Source organism: Neoarius graeffei, chromosome 13 (genome assembly GCF_027579695.1).
Source record: "Neoarius graeffei isolate fNeoGra1 chromosome 13, fNeoGra1.pri, whole genome shotgun sequence".
In the NCBI taxonomy this organism is placed as follows: Eukaryota; Metazoa; Chordata; class Actinopteri; order Siluriformes; family Ariidae; genus Neoarius; species Neoarius graeffei.
In genome coordinates, this window is record NC_083581.1 from 70,355,156 (window position 1) to 70,374,632 (window position 19,477).

General features: G+C 43.4%; 1 protein-coding gene across 1 annotated transcript in view; it reads right to left on the reverse strand.

The window, feature by feature from the left end:
• The window catches only part of g6pd (glucose-6-phosphate dehydrogenase), a 50,315-nt gene that overhangs the window by 14,159 nt on the left and 16,679 nt on the right, over positions 1–19,477 (reverse strand). The window contains exons 3-8 of the mRNA XM_060938439.1: positions 4,967–5,004; positions 3,523–3,631; positions 3,235–3,452; positions 2,952–3,110; positions 2,719–2,844; positions 2,511–2,604 (exon numbers count right to left, since the gene is read on the reverse strand). Coding sequence (XP_060794422.1) covers positions 2,511–2,604; positions 2,719–2,844; positions 2,952–3,110; positions 3,235–3,452; positions 3,523–3,631; positions 4,967–5,004 — 744 coding nt within the window. The remainder of the gene's footprint in view (positions 1–2,510; positions 2,605–2,718; positions 2,845–2,951; positions 3,111–3,234; positions 3,453–3,522; positions 3,632–4,966; positions 5,005–19,477) is intronic.

Consider the following 19,477-nt stretch of genomic DNA (forward strand, 5'->3'; position numbering starts at 1 on the left):
CCATAGCACTGGATATGAAATTTGCAGTGAAACGTATTCTTACAGCAACTAAAACACACATCACAGCATCGTATGCTGGGCTTTCATTTTATGCTAACTGCTAACGTGGATGCTGCGTTAGCGTGCATGGGGAATAAATGAAACGTCGGATCTTGCGCTCCATAGGATCAGCCAAAGGAATCATCCGAGTCAACCGTTTGGATTTTCTGCTTTACCGAGTCATGCACTGTACAAGTTCTCCCATGTCCATGTGGGTTTCCTTCAGGATCTCTAGTTTCCTTCCACCTCCCAAAAAGCATGCTAGTTATGCGAATATGTGCCTTTAAATTTATCTTGGGTATGAAGGACTGTGTGTATTGTGTACACATGGTGCCCTGGGACAGAATAGTGTCCTGTTCAGGGCGTGTCCACCAGTGTTTAAGATGAAATGATGCTATATCGACTCTTTACTCTTCGATAATACTTTAATTATAATACAACCCCGATTCCAAAAAAGTTGGGACAAAGTACAAATTGTAAATAAAAACGGAATGCAATGATGTGGAAGTTTCAAAATTCCATATTTTACTCAGAATAGAACATAGATGACATATCAAATGTTTAAACTGAGAAAATGCATCATTTAAAGAGAAAAATGAGGCGATTTTAAATTTCATGACAACAACACATCTCAAAAAAGTTGGGACAAGGCCATGTTTACCACTGTGAGACATCCCCTTTTCTCTTTACAACAGTCTGTAAACGTCTGGGGACTGAGGAGACAAGTTGCTCAAGTTTAGGGATAGGAATGTTAACCCATTCTTGTCTAATGTAGGATTCTAGTTGCTCAACTGTCTTAGGTCTTTTTTGTCGTATCTTCCGTTTTATGATGCGCCAAATGTTTTCTATGGGTGAAAGATCTGGACTGCAGGCTGGCCAGTTCAGTACCCGGACCCTTCTTCTACGCAGCCATGATGCTGTAATTGATGCAGTATGTGGTTTGGCATTGTCACGTTGGAAAATGCAAGGTCTTCCCTGAAAGAGACGTCGTCTGGATGGGAGCATACGTTGCTCTAGAACCTGGATATACCTTTCAAAATTGATGGTGTCTTTCCAGATGTGTAAGCTGCCCATGCCACACGCATTAATGCAACCCCATACCAGAGATGCAGGCTTCTGAACTGAGCGCTGATAACTTTGGTCGTCCTTCTCCTCTTTAGTCCGAATGACACGGCGTCCCTGATTTCCATAAAGAACTTCAAATTTTGATTCGTCTGACCACAGAACAGTTTTCCACTTTGCCACAGTCCATTTTAAATGAGCCTTGGCCCAGAGAAGACGTCTGCGCTTCTGGATCATGTTTAGATACGGCTTATTCTTTGAACTATAGAGTTTTAGCTGGTAACGGTGGATGGCACGGTGAATTGTGTTCACAGAATGTTCTCTGGAAATATTCCTGAGCCCATTTTGTGATTTCCAATACAGAAGCATGCCTGTATGTGATGCAGTACCGTCTAAGGGCCCGAAGATCACGGGCACCCAGTATGGTTTTCCGGCCTTGACCCTTACGCACAGAGATTCTTCCAGGTTCTCTGAATCTTTTGATGATATTATGCACTGTAGATGATGATATGTTCAAACTCTTTGCAATTTTACACTGTCGAACTCCTTTCTGATATTGGTCCACTATTTGTCAGCGCAGAATTAGGGGGATTGGTGATCCTCTTCCCATCTTTACTTCTGAGAGCCGCTGCCACTCCAAGATGCCCTTTTTATACCCAGTCATGTTAATGAACTATTGCCAATTGACCTAATGAGTTGCAATTTGGTCCTCCAGCTGTTCCTTTTTTGTACCTTTAACTTTTCCAGCCTCTTATTGCCCCTGTCCCAACTTTGAGATATGTTGCTGTCATGAAATTTCAAATGAGCCAATATTTGGCATGAAATTTCAGTGTCTCACTTTCAACATTTGATATGTTGTCTATGTTCTATTGTGAATACAATATCAGTTTCTGAGAGTTATAAATTACTGCATTCCGTTTTTATTTACAATTTGTACTTTGTCCCAACTTTTTTGGAATCGGGGTTGTACTATAATGAGATTTTGACCAGTCTTCTTTGCTTAAACATGGCTGAATTTGCCTTTAAAAAAAAAAAAGTGATTGTCTCAATGTTCACCTAGAAAGAGGGGACTCTTGTTAATAACACATCACTAGTTTGTGTTAGGTGGATTACGTTACAGTTTTCCAGTTGCAGTTGCTCATTTGACCAGCAGATGTCGCAAATATGAATCAGTGTTGCAAACTTGACGCACCATAAAGCTTCAAATACTTAGCTTATCTGTTTCACATCTTGTTCTAAATCCGGTGTTACATCCACCAGTCTTAAAACTACACAGTATCAGATTATAGTTTCGCTGCATTTTATGACGAAAAGAGAGCTGAAAATGTATTGCATCAGGCAATTCTTTCATTTTAAAAAAGTAGACCAATAGAGCAGTGTTGGGTTAATTAAGAAGGCAGGATCTTTACCTTCTCATTTCTGACATCATCTGAGCTGGTGGAGGCAGGTTTCTCCATGGCAACCAGACACAGCATCTGCAGAAGGTGATTCTGCATGACATCGCTAAAGACGGGTGAGAATGGAACAGGAGGGGAATCATAATAAGCAAATCAGTGACTGCCAAATCATGCAACTTAAAGAAGCAGAGCACTGTGTTGATCCACCGATTCATCTTACCGAATGATGCCAAAGTCATCAAAGTATCCACCTCTGCCCTGGGTTCCAAAAGGCTCTTTAAAGGTCAGAACCACACAAGCAACACTCTCACGGTTCCATATGGGTCCAAATATTCTATTTCCAAACCTGGAAATATTTGATAGGTTCACACAAGTACAGCAAAAAGTCATCTCTGTACTAAAGCCACAAAATAGAGCAGAATGCATCAGAAAAGGAAGCAGAAAAAGACTTACCTTAGGACCATGAGGTTCTGCACCATCTCCTTACCAAGGTAATGGTCTATGCGGTAGATCTGGTCCTCAGTGAACAGAGAGGAAAGATGATTGGACAATTCCTCTGAGCTCTGCAGGTCATGGCCAAACGGCTTTTCGACAATCACTCGGTTCCACCCTCTTCAAGTCATTAGAACATACTTGGTCATTTTCAGAAACTGTACTACATTATAAACTGCAAACAGCCATACTCATTCCTAAATCCATGTAGAAGCAGAGCAAATAAAAGCTCACTGGTCCTCACTTGGTGCTAAGACAGTGGTGTCGGATGTTCTTGGAGACATCATGGTAAACGCTGGGTGGCAGGGCCAGGTAGAAGAGACGGTTGGCATCTGCACCCCCAGGAAGAGACAACATGTGCAAATGCAAATTGGAAAATGCACCCTCATCATTATACTTCCCACTTATGTAGGAGTTACGGCTGAAGAAGGCGGAGAGTCGGTCTGCTTCCGTGTCTGCCACCTGAGGAAGGGCAATCAGAGGAACTTTAAAATGTACACACACACACACACACACACACACGATAGACTACCTTCATGTGGGGCAGACAGGCTGTCCGAATGGCATCCACAGTCAAATTAGAGCGGGCAAAGCCGACAAAGAAGGTCTGCTCAGGAAGAAGACCATCTCTGAATAACCACCTGAGAAAGAAGACGACATAAAGAGAATATTTTAATGTTTGTTCTGTGATAGACATAGTAAGCACAAGCCTCATCTAATTACTGTTTAAACAGAAAGAAAGACAGACAGAAAGATACAGAAAGAAGAGGGGGGGGGGGGGGAAAGGAGAGACAGAGACACGTCCATAAACACTGACATTGCAAAATTGTGATTTTAGCTGTCTACCAGATTGTCAGCTTGAACTGGTCTGGCTCTTCTCCTCAGACCTCCCTGATCAACAAGGCCCATCTGCCCACAGAGCTGCTGCTCACTGGATTTTTTTTTTGGCTTGTTTTTCACACCATTCTGTGTCACTCTAAAGAAGTTAGAGTTAAAACTTGTGTATGAAACTTCAAGCAGTTTCTGAAAATACTAAAACCAGCCCATCTGGCACCAACAACCATGACGGAGTCCAAATTAACGAGATCAGATTTTCTCTCATTGTGATGGTAGATGTGGACATTACCTGAAGCTCTTGACCTGTACCTACATGGTTTTATGCACCGTGCTGCTACCTCATGATTAGCTGACTGGACAATTGCATGAACGAGCAGGTGTACAAGTGTTCATCATAAAGTGGCCGGTGAGTAGTCTGGCTAACGCAACTTCAAAGCTCTGCGAGCATTGGTCTGGCAAAGATATTAAGCCCAACCGTTTCCCAAAGCGCGTGGTTGACCCGCCTCCCTGAAATGCCTCAGTTTGCTACTGGTCGAAGCCAGAAAAGGCTGTGACGAAGCTTAAACCAATCACATCACTCTTTTCTCTGACGTATGTGACGTGACGGAAACTGCTTGAGTAACAGGAAGAAGATAAATACCTCCAGGGCTGCTCTTTGCTCCGTTTTCAATGAGAACTTCCCGTCGAATGCTTTCAATACAGCATCTACCGCTGTGTCAAAGGCTTACCGCTGCTCCATGTTCGTAATGTTTCTAGTGAATGAAGCGCTTCCGGCATAGATTCTGTAAACAATCTATGGCTTCCGGTCGCAGTTCTACTACATCACTGCCTTGAACACGCCTCTACCCAGGGCCGTTGGAGATGCTCAAAGTTGATTGGCTCCCGATTTTTCGGGAGCTTGGAAGAGCTGGAGATAGCTTGCCTTGCCAGACTAAGTTCGCAACAGGCCCCCGTGTTGCGTCACACTTAGGATGGGCGGGCCCAGGCTAGCCGGCGAGTGTGTATTTTGAAAAACCCTGTGCACTGTAGCTAAACTCTTGGTCGTGTCAGCGAACTTACTCAAACTGATCTTAAGTAATAGGACAATGCAGATTGTCTAATGTCAACGCAATCAGTATGTTACATCACAACTTTCTTACCATAGAGTTGGATAAATCTTCTTTTTGGCCAGATCTCCCTATAACACAAAAAACACCCCACAAGAAAAATAAGCTCATATTTATATACATAAAACATATTATGGATGCAGTGGTATAAGAATCAGTGCTCTAAAAGTTAAGTTGTGTGTGTGTGTGTGTGTGTGTGTGTGTGTGTGTGTGTGTGTGTGTGTGTGTGTGTGGGGCCTGGGAAAACAGGATTTATTTCTGGGAAACATCAGAAAAACAAAACACTGTCTTCCTGCCAGTAAAATACATTGACAGCTGTACTTGAAGAAAACAAATACATTTTCCCAAAACTATATGGGAATGTTAACTGTGGAAAAGTTCTAACCATGCCTGCAAAGGTCATATTAGGTAAGAAGTCAGTTTAACAAAACACAGCAGGAAATGCAGTCACGAGATATCTGATTTGTTTGCACAACACCCACATCATCTACAGTACTGTGAATATACCTGTATTATCTCAATTACAATTCTACCATATCATTACGTACTTCCAGGTTAGCCTGAGATGCACACACCGCCACGGTTCAGCGCGCTTCCGTTCGGGTTCACAACCTCAACATCCAGCATTTGCGACCTGGTTTTTCGATATTTTGTCGAAGGTATACCTATTTCAGGATCAATTGCTAGTCGATTAGAATAGATGTGGTCTGCAGTATTTTGTACAGATTTGAGGCCCGTTCTTCAGAAGTGTGACATGTCGCGCTCGACTCAGCGATATCTTGCTAATCAAGTCATCAGGACATGTCCCGAAGCTTGTGTTAAGAACACGCTTTGTACCGCTGTAGTGTTCGGCAGCAATTCTTAAAGCCTTAGTCTGGTTGCTTGTGAGCATGCTGGGTCACTTCTCAACTCGGCGATTTCTCTGTTCAGTACTCGGGACGTGTCCCAAAGCTTCTCTAAATTCTACCACATGGACGTGTCCACTGTGTAGTTTCAAGTAGAGTTGTTACCAATCCACTGAAAACCTCTTGTTCCCTTAGAAGATGGCAGATGAAGAACGAAGGAATGCCTTCACGGACACAAATTAAAATCGCTGTTCACAGATTTGTCATCAGACAAAATAAACCAGCAATTTTGTCGCATGTACAGGAGTCCATAACTCAAGTCTACGCAAACTTTGAAAATGCCGACGAGGCTGTTCCACCAAAGGCAGCAGGCTCCAGTGCTTCTCTTGTGGCAAAAACTGATGAATTCATCCAGTCGGAAGAGGATGAAACGAGTGATGCTTTTACATCTTTGGCTAATGGAGTTTAGTACTGCCGAGGAAACAGCAGGACACCCTGAACAGTGATCTAGTAGAGATCATAAACAGTCTGCTTAAAGATAAGCTGTGTGTTGGTGGGCATGCCACAGGGCGTGTGTGATGCGCAAGTATGGTAGAAGTAGGGTAGTTTTGCTTGCAACTATCTGCTTTTAGATACTGCCTTTGGTGAAAAAGAGCACCAAGTGCATAAGCCTGCCAGTACATAGCCTGTCCACCACCAAGACTCATCGTGCCTCCTTGTAGCAACACACAGTGACTGGGCATCCTACGACCCCAGGCTAAATGGTGAGGGATCTCGGAACAGCAAGGGCCCCAGAAGTGCAGTGTGCAGGCCCACCGGCATGTGGACATGCCCTGGTGCTGCACCAACCTTGCCCCAGCCATGGGTTAAAACACCAGGCAGATGGAGCTCATAGCCTTGGGAGGTAGTCCATCTAAGAGAAGAGAAACTCTGATATCAAACCCAGGCAACTTTGGCAAGTCACCAGTCTATGGGAAGGAAAATCCTACACAAATGACCCTGGTCCTCCAGGTTGGGGGTAGGGCCAACAACCCCATCCCGTCAAAAGGTACATGTTACAGAAACACCAACAAGAGATAAAGACACCTTAGTCCTGGGTAGAGATAAGTCATCAAGTAGTATGACGCCAGGTGGGGAAAGCCAAAAATCAGAAGTTGCAAGACCGACCACCCTTCTCTCTGCCAGGGCGATCAGCATTGGGGCATGGAATGTGAGAATCATGTATGAAGCAGGAAAAATTGCACACATTTCTGCAGAGAGGCATAATTACAACCTTGCTCTGCTTGGAATCAGCGAAATTCGATCGACACGGTCCGGGCAGAAGGGGGGGGGGGGGGTCCCCTCAGTACAGGCGAGATTTTGCTATACTTGGGACATGGAGGAAAATGCCCCACACACTCCTGGAGTTGCACTGCTATCAAAAGAAGCAGAGAGAGCACTTATCGGATGGGAAGCTCATGGTCTCAGGATCATCACAGCATCTTTCTGTATGATGAAGAAAATCATGATGAACATAGTGCAGTGCTGTGCACCTACCAATGACCGTGAGGAAGAAGAAAAGGAACAGTTCTATAACAGACTGCAGTCCATCCTGGAAAGTTACCCTGAGAGACATGTGAACATCCTGATGGGAGACTTCAATGCAAAAGTTGGAAATGACAACATTGGATATGAGGAATTGATTGGGGGGGGGGGGGGGGGGGGGGGGGGGGGTAAACACGGCCTTGGTGAAATGAATGAGAATGGAGAAAGAGGTTTGCAGACCTGTGTGCACTCAACCTGGTGATTGGTGGCAGCATCTTTGCACACAGGAGGATACACAAGGCGACTTGAGTATCACCAGGACAGCTCATATCTGCATCACCAAGAAGTTCAGAAGATCCCTGCAGGATGCGAGGGTGAAGTGAGGAGCAGATGTCGCATTAGATCACCACCTTGTTGTGGCACAACTGAAGTTGAAATTGAAGAAAGAGTGGATGGAACCGGCAATACAGCGCCATAAGTACAACACTTGTTCTCTGAGGGACGCACAAAAGGAGTACAGAATAGCTCTGAGCAACAAATTCCAAATGCTGCAGGAACTGATGGAAGAAAGTGAAAGAAGCAGTGACGACATGTAGTGATATTCTTGGACCCATGAAGCACCAGCATAAGGAGTGGCTGTCAGAGACATTGAGAAATATCCAAGACAGGAAGGAAAAGAAAGCAGCCATCAACAACAGCAGAACAAGAGCCGGAAGAGTAAAAGCACAAGAAGCCAACAGGAACGTGAAGAAAAGCATCAGAGCTGACAAACAAAATTACATCAATGGCCTAGCAGCAGAAGCAGCAAGAAATGGAAACATGAAAGAATTGTACTCCACGATGAAAAAGCGGTCAAGAAAATTTACAAAGCCAGACATACCAGTGAAGGATAAAGAAGGAAAGACGTTGATGGGAGAGGAACAGCAGCAGAACAGATGGAAAGAACATTTTGAAGAGCTGTTAAACAGCCTTCCAAGTAATGTTCAGGAATCATACACAGTCTCAGCATTTAAGTCTAGGCTGAAAACATATCTGTTTAGTCAAGCCTTTTGTTAATGGTGTTTATGAGGTAAAGGAGTAGATCTGGAGGGTCCTCAGACAGAGTGTTTTGGTAAACTGGGATGTATGGATGCTGTCAGTCCCCCACTCGCTTGCTCACTCGAGTTTGTTGATGGTGTAGTGGCTGGCTGCTTTATGTCCCGGGGCTCCCTCATGCCTGTGTTACCTTCTGGCTCTCTCCTTTTAGTTATGCTGTCATAGTTAGTTGCCGGAGTCCCTGCTTGTACTCGGTGCAATACGTATACTGTTCCTACTTATTCAGGTGACATTGGGCATACCTAACAACCTGTGTTTTCTTTCCCTCCCCCCCACCCCAAATCTGTCCCTCTGAGTTACATGGAGTCAACAGGAAATCTTTTGGTGGAGACGGTGGAGACCTCGACTGGCTATCGTAGCCTACAGGGAATCGGCCGTCAGACATTCTGTCGCATGTCCCAGACCCGGTGAAATGTAACTGAATTGTCTTGGCCAGCCCTAAGGGTCCCATCTGCATCTCATCATTGCTGAGGAGTGTGCTCCCATCACCCAATCAAGCATCCAGCCACAGCAGGTCATGATATATTTTACCATATTAACATGCCATTGTGTGTTATGCCTGATGTAAAGACTCTCGTCTCTGCGAGCCTACCACACAGATTTAATACTTGTCATTTTTAGGGCATACCTAACAACGTGTTTTCTTTCTTTCTTTCTTTCTCTCTCTCTCTCTCTCCCCCCCCCCCCATCTGTCCCTCTGAGTTACATGTTGATCCTGGGATTGAGATGCTGGCCTCTTCTGCCCCTCGGACCTGCTTGATCCATCCTGGTGCCCTGTGTCTGGTCGGAGTTTTATCGCCCCACTCCTGTGAAGGACGGCCCCATGAGGACAGTTGAGGGTTATACCTGTTAAAACTGTTAATATTATAGTCAGGCTGTCTGTTGTTGCCCAAATGAGGATGGGTTCCCTTTTGAGTCTGGTTCCTCTCGAGGTTTCTTCCTCATGTCGTCTGAGGGAGTTTTTCCTTGCCACCGTCGCCACAGGCTTGCTCATTGGGGATAAATTAGGGATAAAATTAGCTCATGTTTTAAGTCGCTCAAATTCTGTAAAGCTGCTTTGCGACAATGTTTATTGTTAAAAAGCGCTGTACAAATAAACTTGATTTGATTTAAACAGACCAGCACCACCAAACCCACCACCAGCAGCAGAGGATCTATCAACTGCAGCACGCCAACTAAAGAGGAGATCCGAAAGGCTATCGGACAGCTGAAGAGCGGCAGGCCCAGACAACATACTAGCAGAAACACTGAAGACGGACCTCGATACCATGGTGGAGATGCTGTTTCTACTGTTTGAGAAGATCTGGAAACAAGAGCAGGTACCATCAGAATGGAAGGAAGGATATCTGATCAAGGGACCAAAGAAAGGCAACCTCAGCATCTGTGCAAACTACCGAGGGATTACACTCCTGTCCATAACAGGGAAAGTGTTTCACAGGATCATTCTGAACCGAATGAAAGACCAGGTGGAAGCCCAACGAAGAGATCAGCAAGCGGGTCTCCAAAAGAACAGATCCTGCACAGACCAGATTGCTACCCTTCGCATAACTATTGAGCAGTCGTTGGAGTGGAATTCTTCCCTCTACATCAGTTTTATAGATTATGAGAAGGCATTTGATAATTGGGACAGGAACAGTGGAGTCTGGTCCATTAACACAAGAACTTATTGCCATGTTTGTGTTCAGCAAACAAGCAAGTTATTAAAACCAAGATGCACACTCAGAAGAAGTGGATGCAGAAACCACTCAATGGGATAAATCCTTACACACTAACAAAGAAGGATTTTTCTTACGAGTTGGAAAATTATCCATCTGTTGAGTTCCCAGACATCTCAAACTACCTGGTGCCGCAGACATCGTTCTACATGTCTGCGGCACCAGACATGCAGAACGATGAAAACCTGGAAGAGCATGGAGGCATACAACTTTTTAATATGGGGCTGGATTAAAGATCTGGGGATCAGGACACTACAAGATAGACGGCGGTAGACGGATCCAAGTGCAGGAAGTGTGTTTGTTAGCAGGCGTGATATTTACAAAACCAAAACACAAACGAAAGCAAAGCAGAATCATAAAGCAAAGTATTTAAACGGTGTTATAAACATGGATAGAAACAAACATGACTGTTAATGATACTTTGCAAAGCCTCTGTGAAAACACAGTCTCCATATCTGTGCGTGCTAACTGCGCTCAAATCAGTATCGGGTGTTTCCCATAACGACCGGGTCCCAAACGCACATACAACATGATCTGTGAGCAAGCATGGCCGCTCAAGCTGCACCAGACTCAAGTACGCGAAGGCATGACAGTCAAGTGTTGGCGTGCTGTGAGACCACAACTTTTAGCTCACATGTATATCGCCATGCATCTCCACCAAAATGCCTCATTTTCACCGATAACCATCTCAAAGCATCACAAGGTGTAGTGTGACTGTAGCTTAATGAGGTAGATGTGATGTCGGCTGCAACCCAGTAATTGCACCCTACGAGTAAAAATTAGCTTCAACTTGGGGGGGAGGGGGGGGGGGGATTGTGGCCCACAGCCCAGTAGTTGAGAAAGCAACTTCTGGGATCTGGTCCAAGCCGGAAACCGAAAAAAAAAAAAAAAAACCACGTTAATTATCGAGAATTATTAACCATTAAATTTGGCTTGTCCTCGCTGTCCGAGAGGGAAAGTCAGATTCATATTACAATAACGTGCAACAACACTACTGCTGTCGCACATGTTAACGCCATGGGTGGATAAAAATCTGTGGAATGCAATTCTCTTGCCCGAGAGGTAAGGGGGTGAGCAATTAGTAGACAGATCTGGCTATCAGCAGCACACGTTCCCAGTTCCAGTAATGTTGATGCAGACCAATTATCTCGCAGTCTCAATTTAGATCTGGGATGGATGCTCTACCAAAGTGTGTTCCACAGGACTCATGTTTGGTAGACCTGACTTGAACTTGTTGTCTAAATGCTAAAACTGCCGACTATGTCTCATGGAAACCAGACCCAATGACCAAATTTATTGAGACACTTTATTGACTGGTTTGGTTATTAGCTCATCCGGCCAACAGGCGAGGAGTTTATCCCATCGTGTGTTGTCCGTCATCCATCCGTCGTCCACATTTCACAAAAATCGCTTCTTCTCTCTCAATAATTCACCGATTTTTATTCTTTTGGGCAGGAAGGTAGGTCTGCCTGGGGTGCATATGGCTTCTACCCAAATTTGCATAATTGCAATTAATAATGAAGATATGGAGTAATTAAGCCTTAACGAGCAGTTTCAACACAAATTGCTGCATCTCCCTCAATTCTTCACCGATTTTGATTGTTTCTGGCATGAAGGTAGGGGTACCAAGGGTGCATATAACTTCTATATAAAGCTTGCATATGGTGTATGTAGCTTGCAACATTTATTGCGCAAGGTGGCCCACTTTAGAGCGTTCCTTCTGGGTTAGACAGGGCCGAAGCGAGCTACGCCGTCACTGACTGTCTCGTTCAGATTATGATTTGATTCTTTTAAACACTTGTCTACCAATAATAAGTTTTTACTTTGAATGTATTTCAATAAAATTAGTCAGGAACAATATGTGCAATTATCAATTATTAGACAAACAAATCTGATAAATCCCAGGAGGACTGAACAGTTATTTTGACTCCGTGCCAATAAATATAAAGCCTATTTTTGCCTTTCGCTCATCATTTCAGCTATGTGAGCTTTGCCTTTTATGGGTTTTTTTTTGTGGACATCAACTGTAAATCATCTGTGCTGTTTACGCACCTGGTGATTGACAAGTGATTGTAATTCATCTACATATGAAGAAAATCAGCAATTCCAAAACCTTCGTAAATCTGGTGGATTTTTGCTGCTGTTGCTAATTTAGGCTTATGCAAACATGAACACACAACTTTACGAAAAGTCTGAGAAATGAGACGAGTGTTTGCTTACTTTGAACATAGGCTAATTAAATGCACGATCATACAGCTACTAAATATTTACCAAATCTTAAAATTAATTTGAAGCTGACAGGAGTGTATAGACGTAGCACGATTATTAAATGCAGATACAGGAGTCTAGAGACAGCCGAAAATGTCAAAAGTTCCTCTTAGCTAATAATCTGGCCTCAATCTGGAGTTAGACAATCTGTATCCTTACTGCAATAGACACAGCAACGTATGAACTTCCCTTTTCTTTGTTTTTAAAAAAATTAAAAAGGGGCTTTTCTTGGGGGCAAATCATGTGGTTTCTATTATAACTGAAGGTAGGGTAAGTCAGAAGTTCTATTCAAGAAGCATGCAATCAAATCAGGCTGCTTACACAGGGGGGAACAAAACACACAATAATACATAGCTGTTATTATTATAGTCATAAAGAAAATGAAATGCTCCTTCATGGAAGAGAAGCAATAATAAGCCAGGAACTGGAACAATAAAAATACAGCAGAATGACATGAACACAAAATGACAGAATATCTTTTTTTATTCTATCCACATTCACTGGATATGAGCAATCGCACACTCTGATTGGCTACTCTACTACCAGTAGAGTCAGTAGAGAAAAACAAAACGGCGGAACGTGTTGCCGAACCAACCGAAGATGAAATAAAAACTACTCTAAAACAAAACCCAAAAAAAATACAAAGCGCAACAAAATATGGAATGAAAGTATTTGATGGTAAGAACCTTTCTTCATTTTTCAAGAATAATAATAATAATAATGGCATTTTTCACAAATTGCTCCTGTCATTTCACCGGTTTGAATACAATCATCTTTAAGCATTAAAATTTAATTTTTTTTTTTTTTTTTTTAAGACTGGTTCAGAAGTTTGAAAATTACAGAACTGAAACATCCAAGGAAGAATTAGAACAGGGGTCACCAAACTTTTTTCTCTGGAGGCCACATTGTCGTTCCTGACTGTGATGGGGGCCGGGGTCGGGTCAGCTATATCACATAGAATTGTATGACCCAGACAAATATGACCACCAGCAGGCCTCATTGTGTAGTAGAGATTACTAGCCTGGCACGGCCATCCCCACTACTATATCCACACTACTATATCCCCACCACTATATCAACACTTGATTCCTGGCACATATTTGTTTATCTTTACTAGTGGTTTGCAAAAGTAGTAATCAAGTCTTCACACTTTGTTTTAATTTGAAATACCACTGATATTCCATTTATTTATTTTCTAATAAAAATAACATCAAAGCTGTCAAGGTAAGAAACATCTGCCTATTTGAGGTGATTGACACTGGCAAAGGTGAGTGGAAAATTATAAATTGTAGGTAGGCCTGTTGATATTATTAATAATATAAATAATTGTATGCAGCACTTAATAAAGGTCAAATAAATAGGCCTATAAAATAAATACATTTTAAAAAACAGTGAAATTATAATATGAGCAATAGATCACAGCAGTTGTGCTGTGTCCTGCACGTCATTGCTCTCATCCATGGCCAAAACAAAAAAACTCGAATTCTGACGCTCTCTCATTCAGCTGGTCATACACGTTGCCCCCCAAATCTTCGGTTCGCCTGGTCATAGTAGGTGCGGAGAGACTCACCGCATTGAGCGCATCCTTCTTGTCGGGACACGCCTCCTCGGCCACAGCGAGCATGCATACTTTAACAAAGTCCCCATTAGTAAACGGCTTTCCATGGGTAGCTAGTAGGTGAGCTACCTTATAGCGAGCTCGGACAGCAGCCTGGCTGATCTGGGTTTGGCGAAGAAATACATTCTGTTGTGCAGCCAGTCCGCATTTCATCCTCCGAATCCTGTCTTCTCTTGTTCGCCCTCGCAAACTAGCATACTCTTTGTGGCGGGTTTGATAGTGACGACGCAGATTATATTCTTTGAAAACAGTCACACTTTCTTTACATACAAGATAAACTGCACGGTCCTTACACTGAACGAAAAAATAATCGGTGGTCCACTGTTCTTTAAAAACTCTGCACTCTCTGTCAGCTTTTCGCTTACCGCTAGCCATTTTGTTGTCCTGAACACTGACAGTTCTCTGCGCGTGCGCTGCCTGTCACTGCTTGATCGCGAGCATATGACGAAAATTCGGAAAAGATGAATAGTTCATTTTATAACTAAATATCAATTTTAATTGATAAAATCAACAAAATACAAGATGCAGACATGTTATTATTTGCCAAAAAGCAATTTAAAAAAATAGGCCATGACCACTTTTGGGGATTGCCTCATAGGGCCGGTTCAAGTGATGGGGGGGCAGAGGGGCTGGGGGGCCGGTCAAAGGGGGGTGGCGGGCCGGATCTGGCCCGCGGGCCGTAGTTTGGTGACCCCTGAATTAGAAGAAGAAACCTTTATTCGTCACATGCACACTTCAAGCACAGTGAAATTCATCCTCTGCATTTAACCCATCTGAAGCAGTGAACACACACACACACCCAGAGCAGTGGGCAGCCACATCAGAGCGCCCGGGGAGCAGTCAGGGGTTCGGTACCTCGCTCAAGGGCACTTCAGCCCAAGGCCGCCCCACGTCAACCTAACTGCATGTCTTTGGACTGTGAGGGAAACCGGAGCACCCGGAGGAAACCCACGCAGACACGGGGAGAACATGCAAACTCCACACAGAAAGGCCCTCGCCGGCCGCTGGGTTCGAACCCAGAACCTTCTTGCTGTGAGGCGACCGTGCTAACCACTACACCACCGTGCCGCCCACAATTAATTAAATAAACGTCTAAAGCTACTGTATTCTATACCTCGGCACGACACCAAGACGGCACTTTCTACAAAAACACAACACTAAAGTCAGTTTGTGCAGCCATCGATAGGTTTTTAAGAAGTCCGCCCAAGTGGAAATTACTTTGCCGGATGTTTTGTGTGAAGTTTTTATTTATCGAATTTGCAAAAAATAAAATGTTCCTTTTCTCAAAATCCAGCGAATGTGGATAGAATAAAACAGTTATTCAGGAAACAATTGTTAAATATTTTAACACCCTTTGTTATGAAGTCAAAGGATTACAACATTATAAACGACACACCGTCCTTTGTGAATCAGGAGTGAACAAATGCATTATGATGCGTGACCGTTACAGTTAACAGATACACAGGCAAATTTAGTTATGTCTTGTTCATCAGGCTTCACTTCTTAGCAAGGATTCCTTTCCAGACTCACTCTGATGTATACTCCAGCTTTTAACACACTAAATAAATAAATTAATAATTTAAAAAAAAAAAGGGGAAAAAAAGCCCCCTCATGTAAATCAAAGAACTGTTAATGGTGCTCACATGGTAAACAGTTAAGTTTAAGGAAGGAAAAGGAAACCAGTGGTGAAACGGCTGAGCACACGGCACTGAAACGAGGAAGGACCTCAGCTAATAGCAGAAACATGCAGTCCAGTTTAGAGTATTTAAAAGAACATCCATCCATACTGACTTACAGGATGCAGATGGAACTAAAGTCATACATGCAGGTATGCTCACACAAGAAAGGAGTTGAGCTTATTAATTTTGGATGAAAACCAGTTTCTTGTTACTGATCACTCAGGTTATGTTCTAACACTGAACACACTTTCATCACCCGTTTATAAAGGAGACCTGCACACCGCTCACGGTCCTCTTTATCAGGAGTTAAAATACAAAAATAATCCTAGATTCCTATTTAATACTGTCGCAAAATTAACCAGGAATAAGTCCACTATAGGACACCTGTAGTATGTAGTAGCAACGACTTCATGATTTTTTTTTTTTAATGACAAAATTGAGAATATCCGACAAAAAATTCAAACTACTAATTTAAAGTCAGACAATGTAAGTGACCCTGTAGTTAACAATATAACTGTATCAGATCAATTAGAATGTTTTACTCCCCTTAGAGAAACTGAATTACTTTCATTAATCTCGGCATCAAAAGCCTCAACTTGCGTACTAGATCCCTTACCTACACGTCTATTCAAACAGATAATACCTGAAGTAATTGAACCGCTTCGAAAAATAATAAATTCTTCTCTTACGATTGGCTATGTACCCAAATCCTTTAAACTAGCAGTTATCAAGCCCCTGATTTAAAAAAACCTGACCTTGATCCCTGTCAGCTGTCCAATTATCGACCAATATCAAACCTCCCCTTTATCTCCAAGATCCTTGAAAAAGCTGCGGCACAGCAGTTATGCTCATATTTACATCAGAATAACATCCATGAAATGCATCAGTCAGGATTCAGGCCCTGTCCACACGGCAACGGATTCAGGTGAATCCGATACAATTATCGTTTCGGCCTGGCGTCCACACGGCACCGGCGTTTTGGGTGCCCCAAAACGCAATCTTTTGAGAACGGGTTCCAGAGTGGAAAGATCTGGCAACGTTGCCGTTGCGAAGTCGTCTGGATGAGTAGAACGGATGTTTACGATGACGTCACAACCACATGACTGTCAGTGCTTCACGCCGGGTAGAAGTGTAACGAACTCGATGCGAGTTGTCAACAAATTCTATAACTTGGTTCATGAAACGCGCTTACAAAATATTTTCACTGTGAATATTTGTGTAATGGTGCAGAGAGAGAGAGAGAGAGAGAGAGAATAGCCCTTAGGGCAGAGTCAATCCCGCCAGCAAAAATAGGGAAAAAAAAGGAGCGATCTCACCTCTTCAGATGTTGGTTTAAGTCCTACAATACATTCCTCAAAAAGGGCACAGAACAACAAATTAATCCATCAACGTGTAGCATTCAATTTATTCCGGACCATTAAAGACGCCGCCTTCCACGTAGAATCATACGTCATCCTCGCCACCATATTGGATGGGTCAAAGTGGAGAAGAAAGATGCCTCATTCATGTGCTGCGTTTATTAACTGTACCAACAGGTTTACCGTCCAAACGAGATCACATGGGATTACCCTTCACAGGTGAGACTGGAAAAATACTTTTCATTGTATTTGGTCATTATAATGTAATTTTACGAACAGATTTTTCTGACTTTGTGGCTAATATGAAGTCTCGCGCATAATAGTTTATGCACATGCGCCCTTACTTCTTCTAGTGTCTCCGAAGGGACCGTCTTACAGCGCCCCTAGAGGTGTGGCATGTGTATTGCATCGTTTTTAGCAAGCGTTGCGTTGCCATATGGACCTGATATTTTACTGATCGTTGCCCATGTGGACGCGATATTTTTTTAAATAACATCTCGTTGCCGTTGTCGTGTGGATGTAGCCTCAGACCTCATCATAGCACAGAGACAGCTCTGGTTAAAGTAGTAAACGACCTACTGTGTGTCTGATCAGGACTGTCTCTTGCTGCTTGATCTTAGTGCAGCATTTGATACCAATGATCATTGCATTCTTCTGGATAGACGAGAAAATATTGTGGGAGTTAAGGGAATGGCCCTCTCCTGGCTCAGCTCTTATTTAACTGATCGCCATCAGTATGTTGACGTAAATGGTGATTTTTCTAGACATACTGAGGGAAAGTTTGGTGTTCCACAAGGTTCTGTCTTGGGTCCACTGCTTTTCTCTTTATACATGTTACCTCTGGGTGATATTATTCATAAACACTATTACTTTCCACTGTTATGCTGATGACACACAGTTGTACATTTCTGCAAAACCAGATGAGAGACACCAGCTTAATAGACTTGAGGAATGTGTAAAAGGACATTAGACACTGGATGCTTATTAACTTCCTTCTGCTTAACTCTGACAAGACTGAAGTACTTGTACTAGGACCACATGCAGCTAGAAGTAGGTTTTCTGATTACACAGTAACTCTGGATGGCCTTTCTGTTTCTTCACGTGCAGCAGTAAAAGACCTCGGAGTGATTATTGACCCCAGGCTTTCATTCGAAACTCACTTTGATAACATCACCCAGATAGCTTTCTTTCATCTCAGAAATATTGCTAAGATAAGAAATTTAATGGTCACTACACGACGCAGAAAAACTAGTCCATGCTTTCGTTACCTCCAGGTTGGATTATTGTAATGCCTTACTGTCTGGATGTTCCAATAAGTGCATAAACAAGCTCCAGTTAGTTCAAAATGCAGCAGCAAGAGTAACTAGAACTAGAAAATATGACCACATCACCCCTGTCTTATCCACACTGCATTGGCTCCCAATCAAATTTCGTATTGATTATAAAATACTACTATTGACCTTTAAAGCGGGCGGCACGGTGGTGTAGTGGTTAGCGCTGTCGCCTCACACCAAGAAGGTCCGGGTTCGAGCCCCGTGGCCGGCGAGGGCCTTTCTGTGTGGAGTTTGCATGTTCTCCCCGTGTCCGCATGGGTTTCCTCCAGGTGCTCCGGTTTCCCCCACAGTCCAAAGACATGCAGGTTAGGTTAACTGGTGACTCTAAATTGACCGTAGGTGTGAGTGTGAATGGTTGTCTGTGTCTATGTGTCAGCCCTGTGATGACCTGGCGACTTGTCCAGGGTGTACCCCGCCTTTCGACCGTAGTCAGCTGGGATAGGCTCCAGCTTGCCTGCGACCCTGTAGAACAGGATAAAGTGGCTACAGATAATGGAGATGAGAGGAGACCTTTAAAGCACTGAATGGTCTCGCGCCACAGTACCTGAGCGAACTTCTGGTCCTTTACGACCCGCCACGCCTACTTACATCAAAAGGTGCAGGCTATCTGCTGGTACCTGGTATAGTGAAGGCTACATCAAGGGGCAGAGCCTTTTCTTACAAAGCCCCACAATTATGGAACAGCCTTCCAAGTAGTGTTCAGGAATCAGACACAGTTTCAGCGTTTAAGTCTAGGCTGAAAACACATCTGTTTAGTCAAGCCTTCTGTTAATGAGGTAAAGGAGGAGATCTGGAGGGTCCTCAGACAGAGTGTTTTGGTAAACTGGGATGTATGGATGCTGTCAGTCCCCCACTTGCTTGCTCACTCGAGTGTGTTGACGGTGTCGTGGCTGCTGCTTTATGTCCCGGGGCTCCCTCATGCCTGTGTTACCTTCTGGCTCTCCCCTTTTAGTTATGCGGTCATAGTTAGTTTTGCCGGAGTCCCTGCTTGTACTCAGCGCAAAATGTATACTATACCTACTTATTCAGGTGACATTGGGCATACCTAACAACCTGTGTTTTCACTCTCTTCTCCCCCCCCAATCTGTCCCTCTGAGTTACATAATCC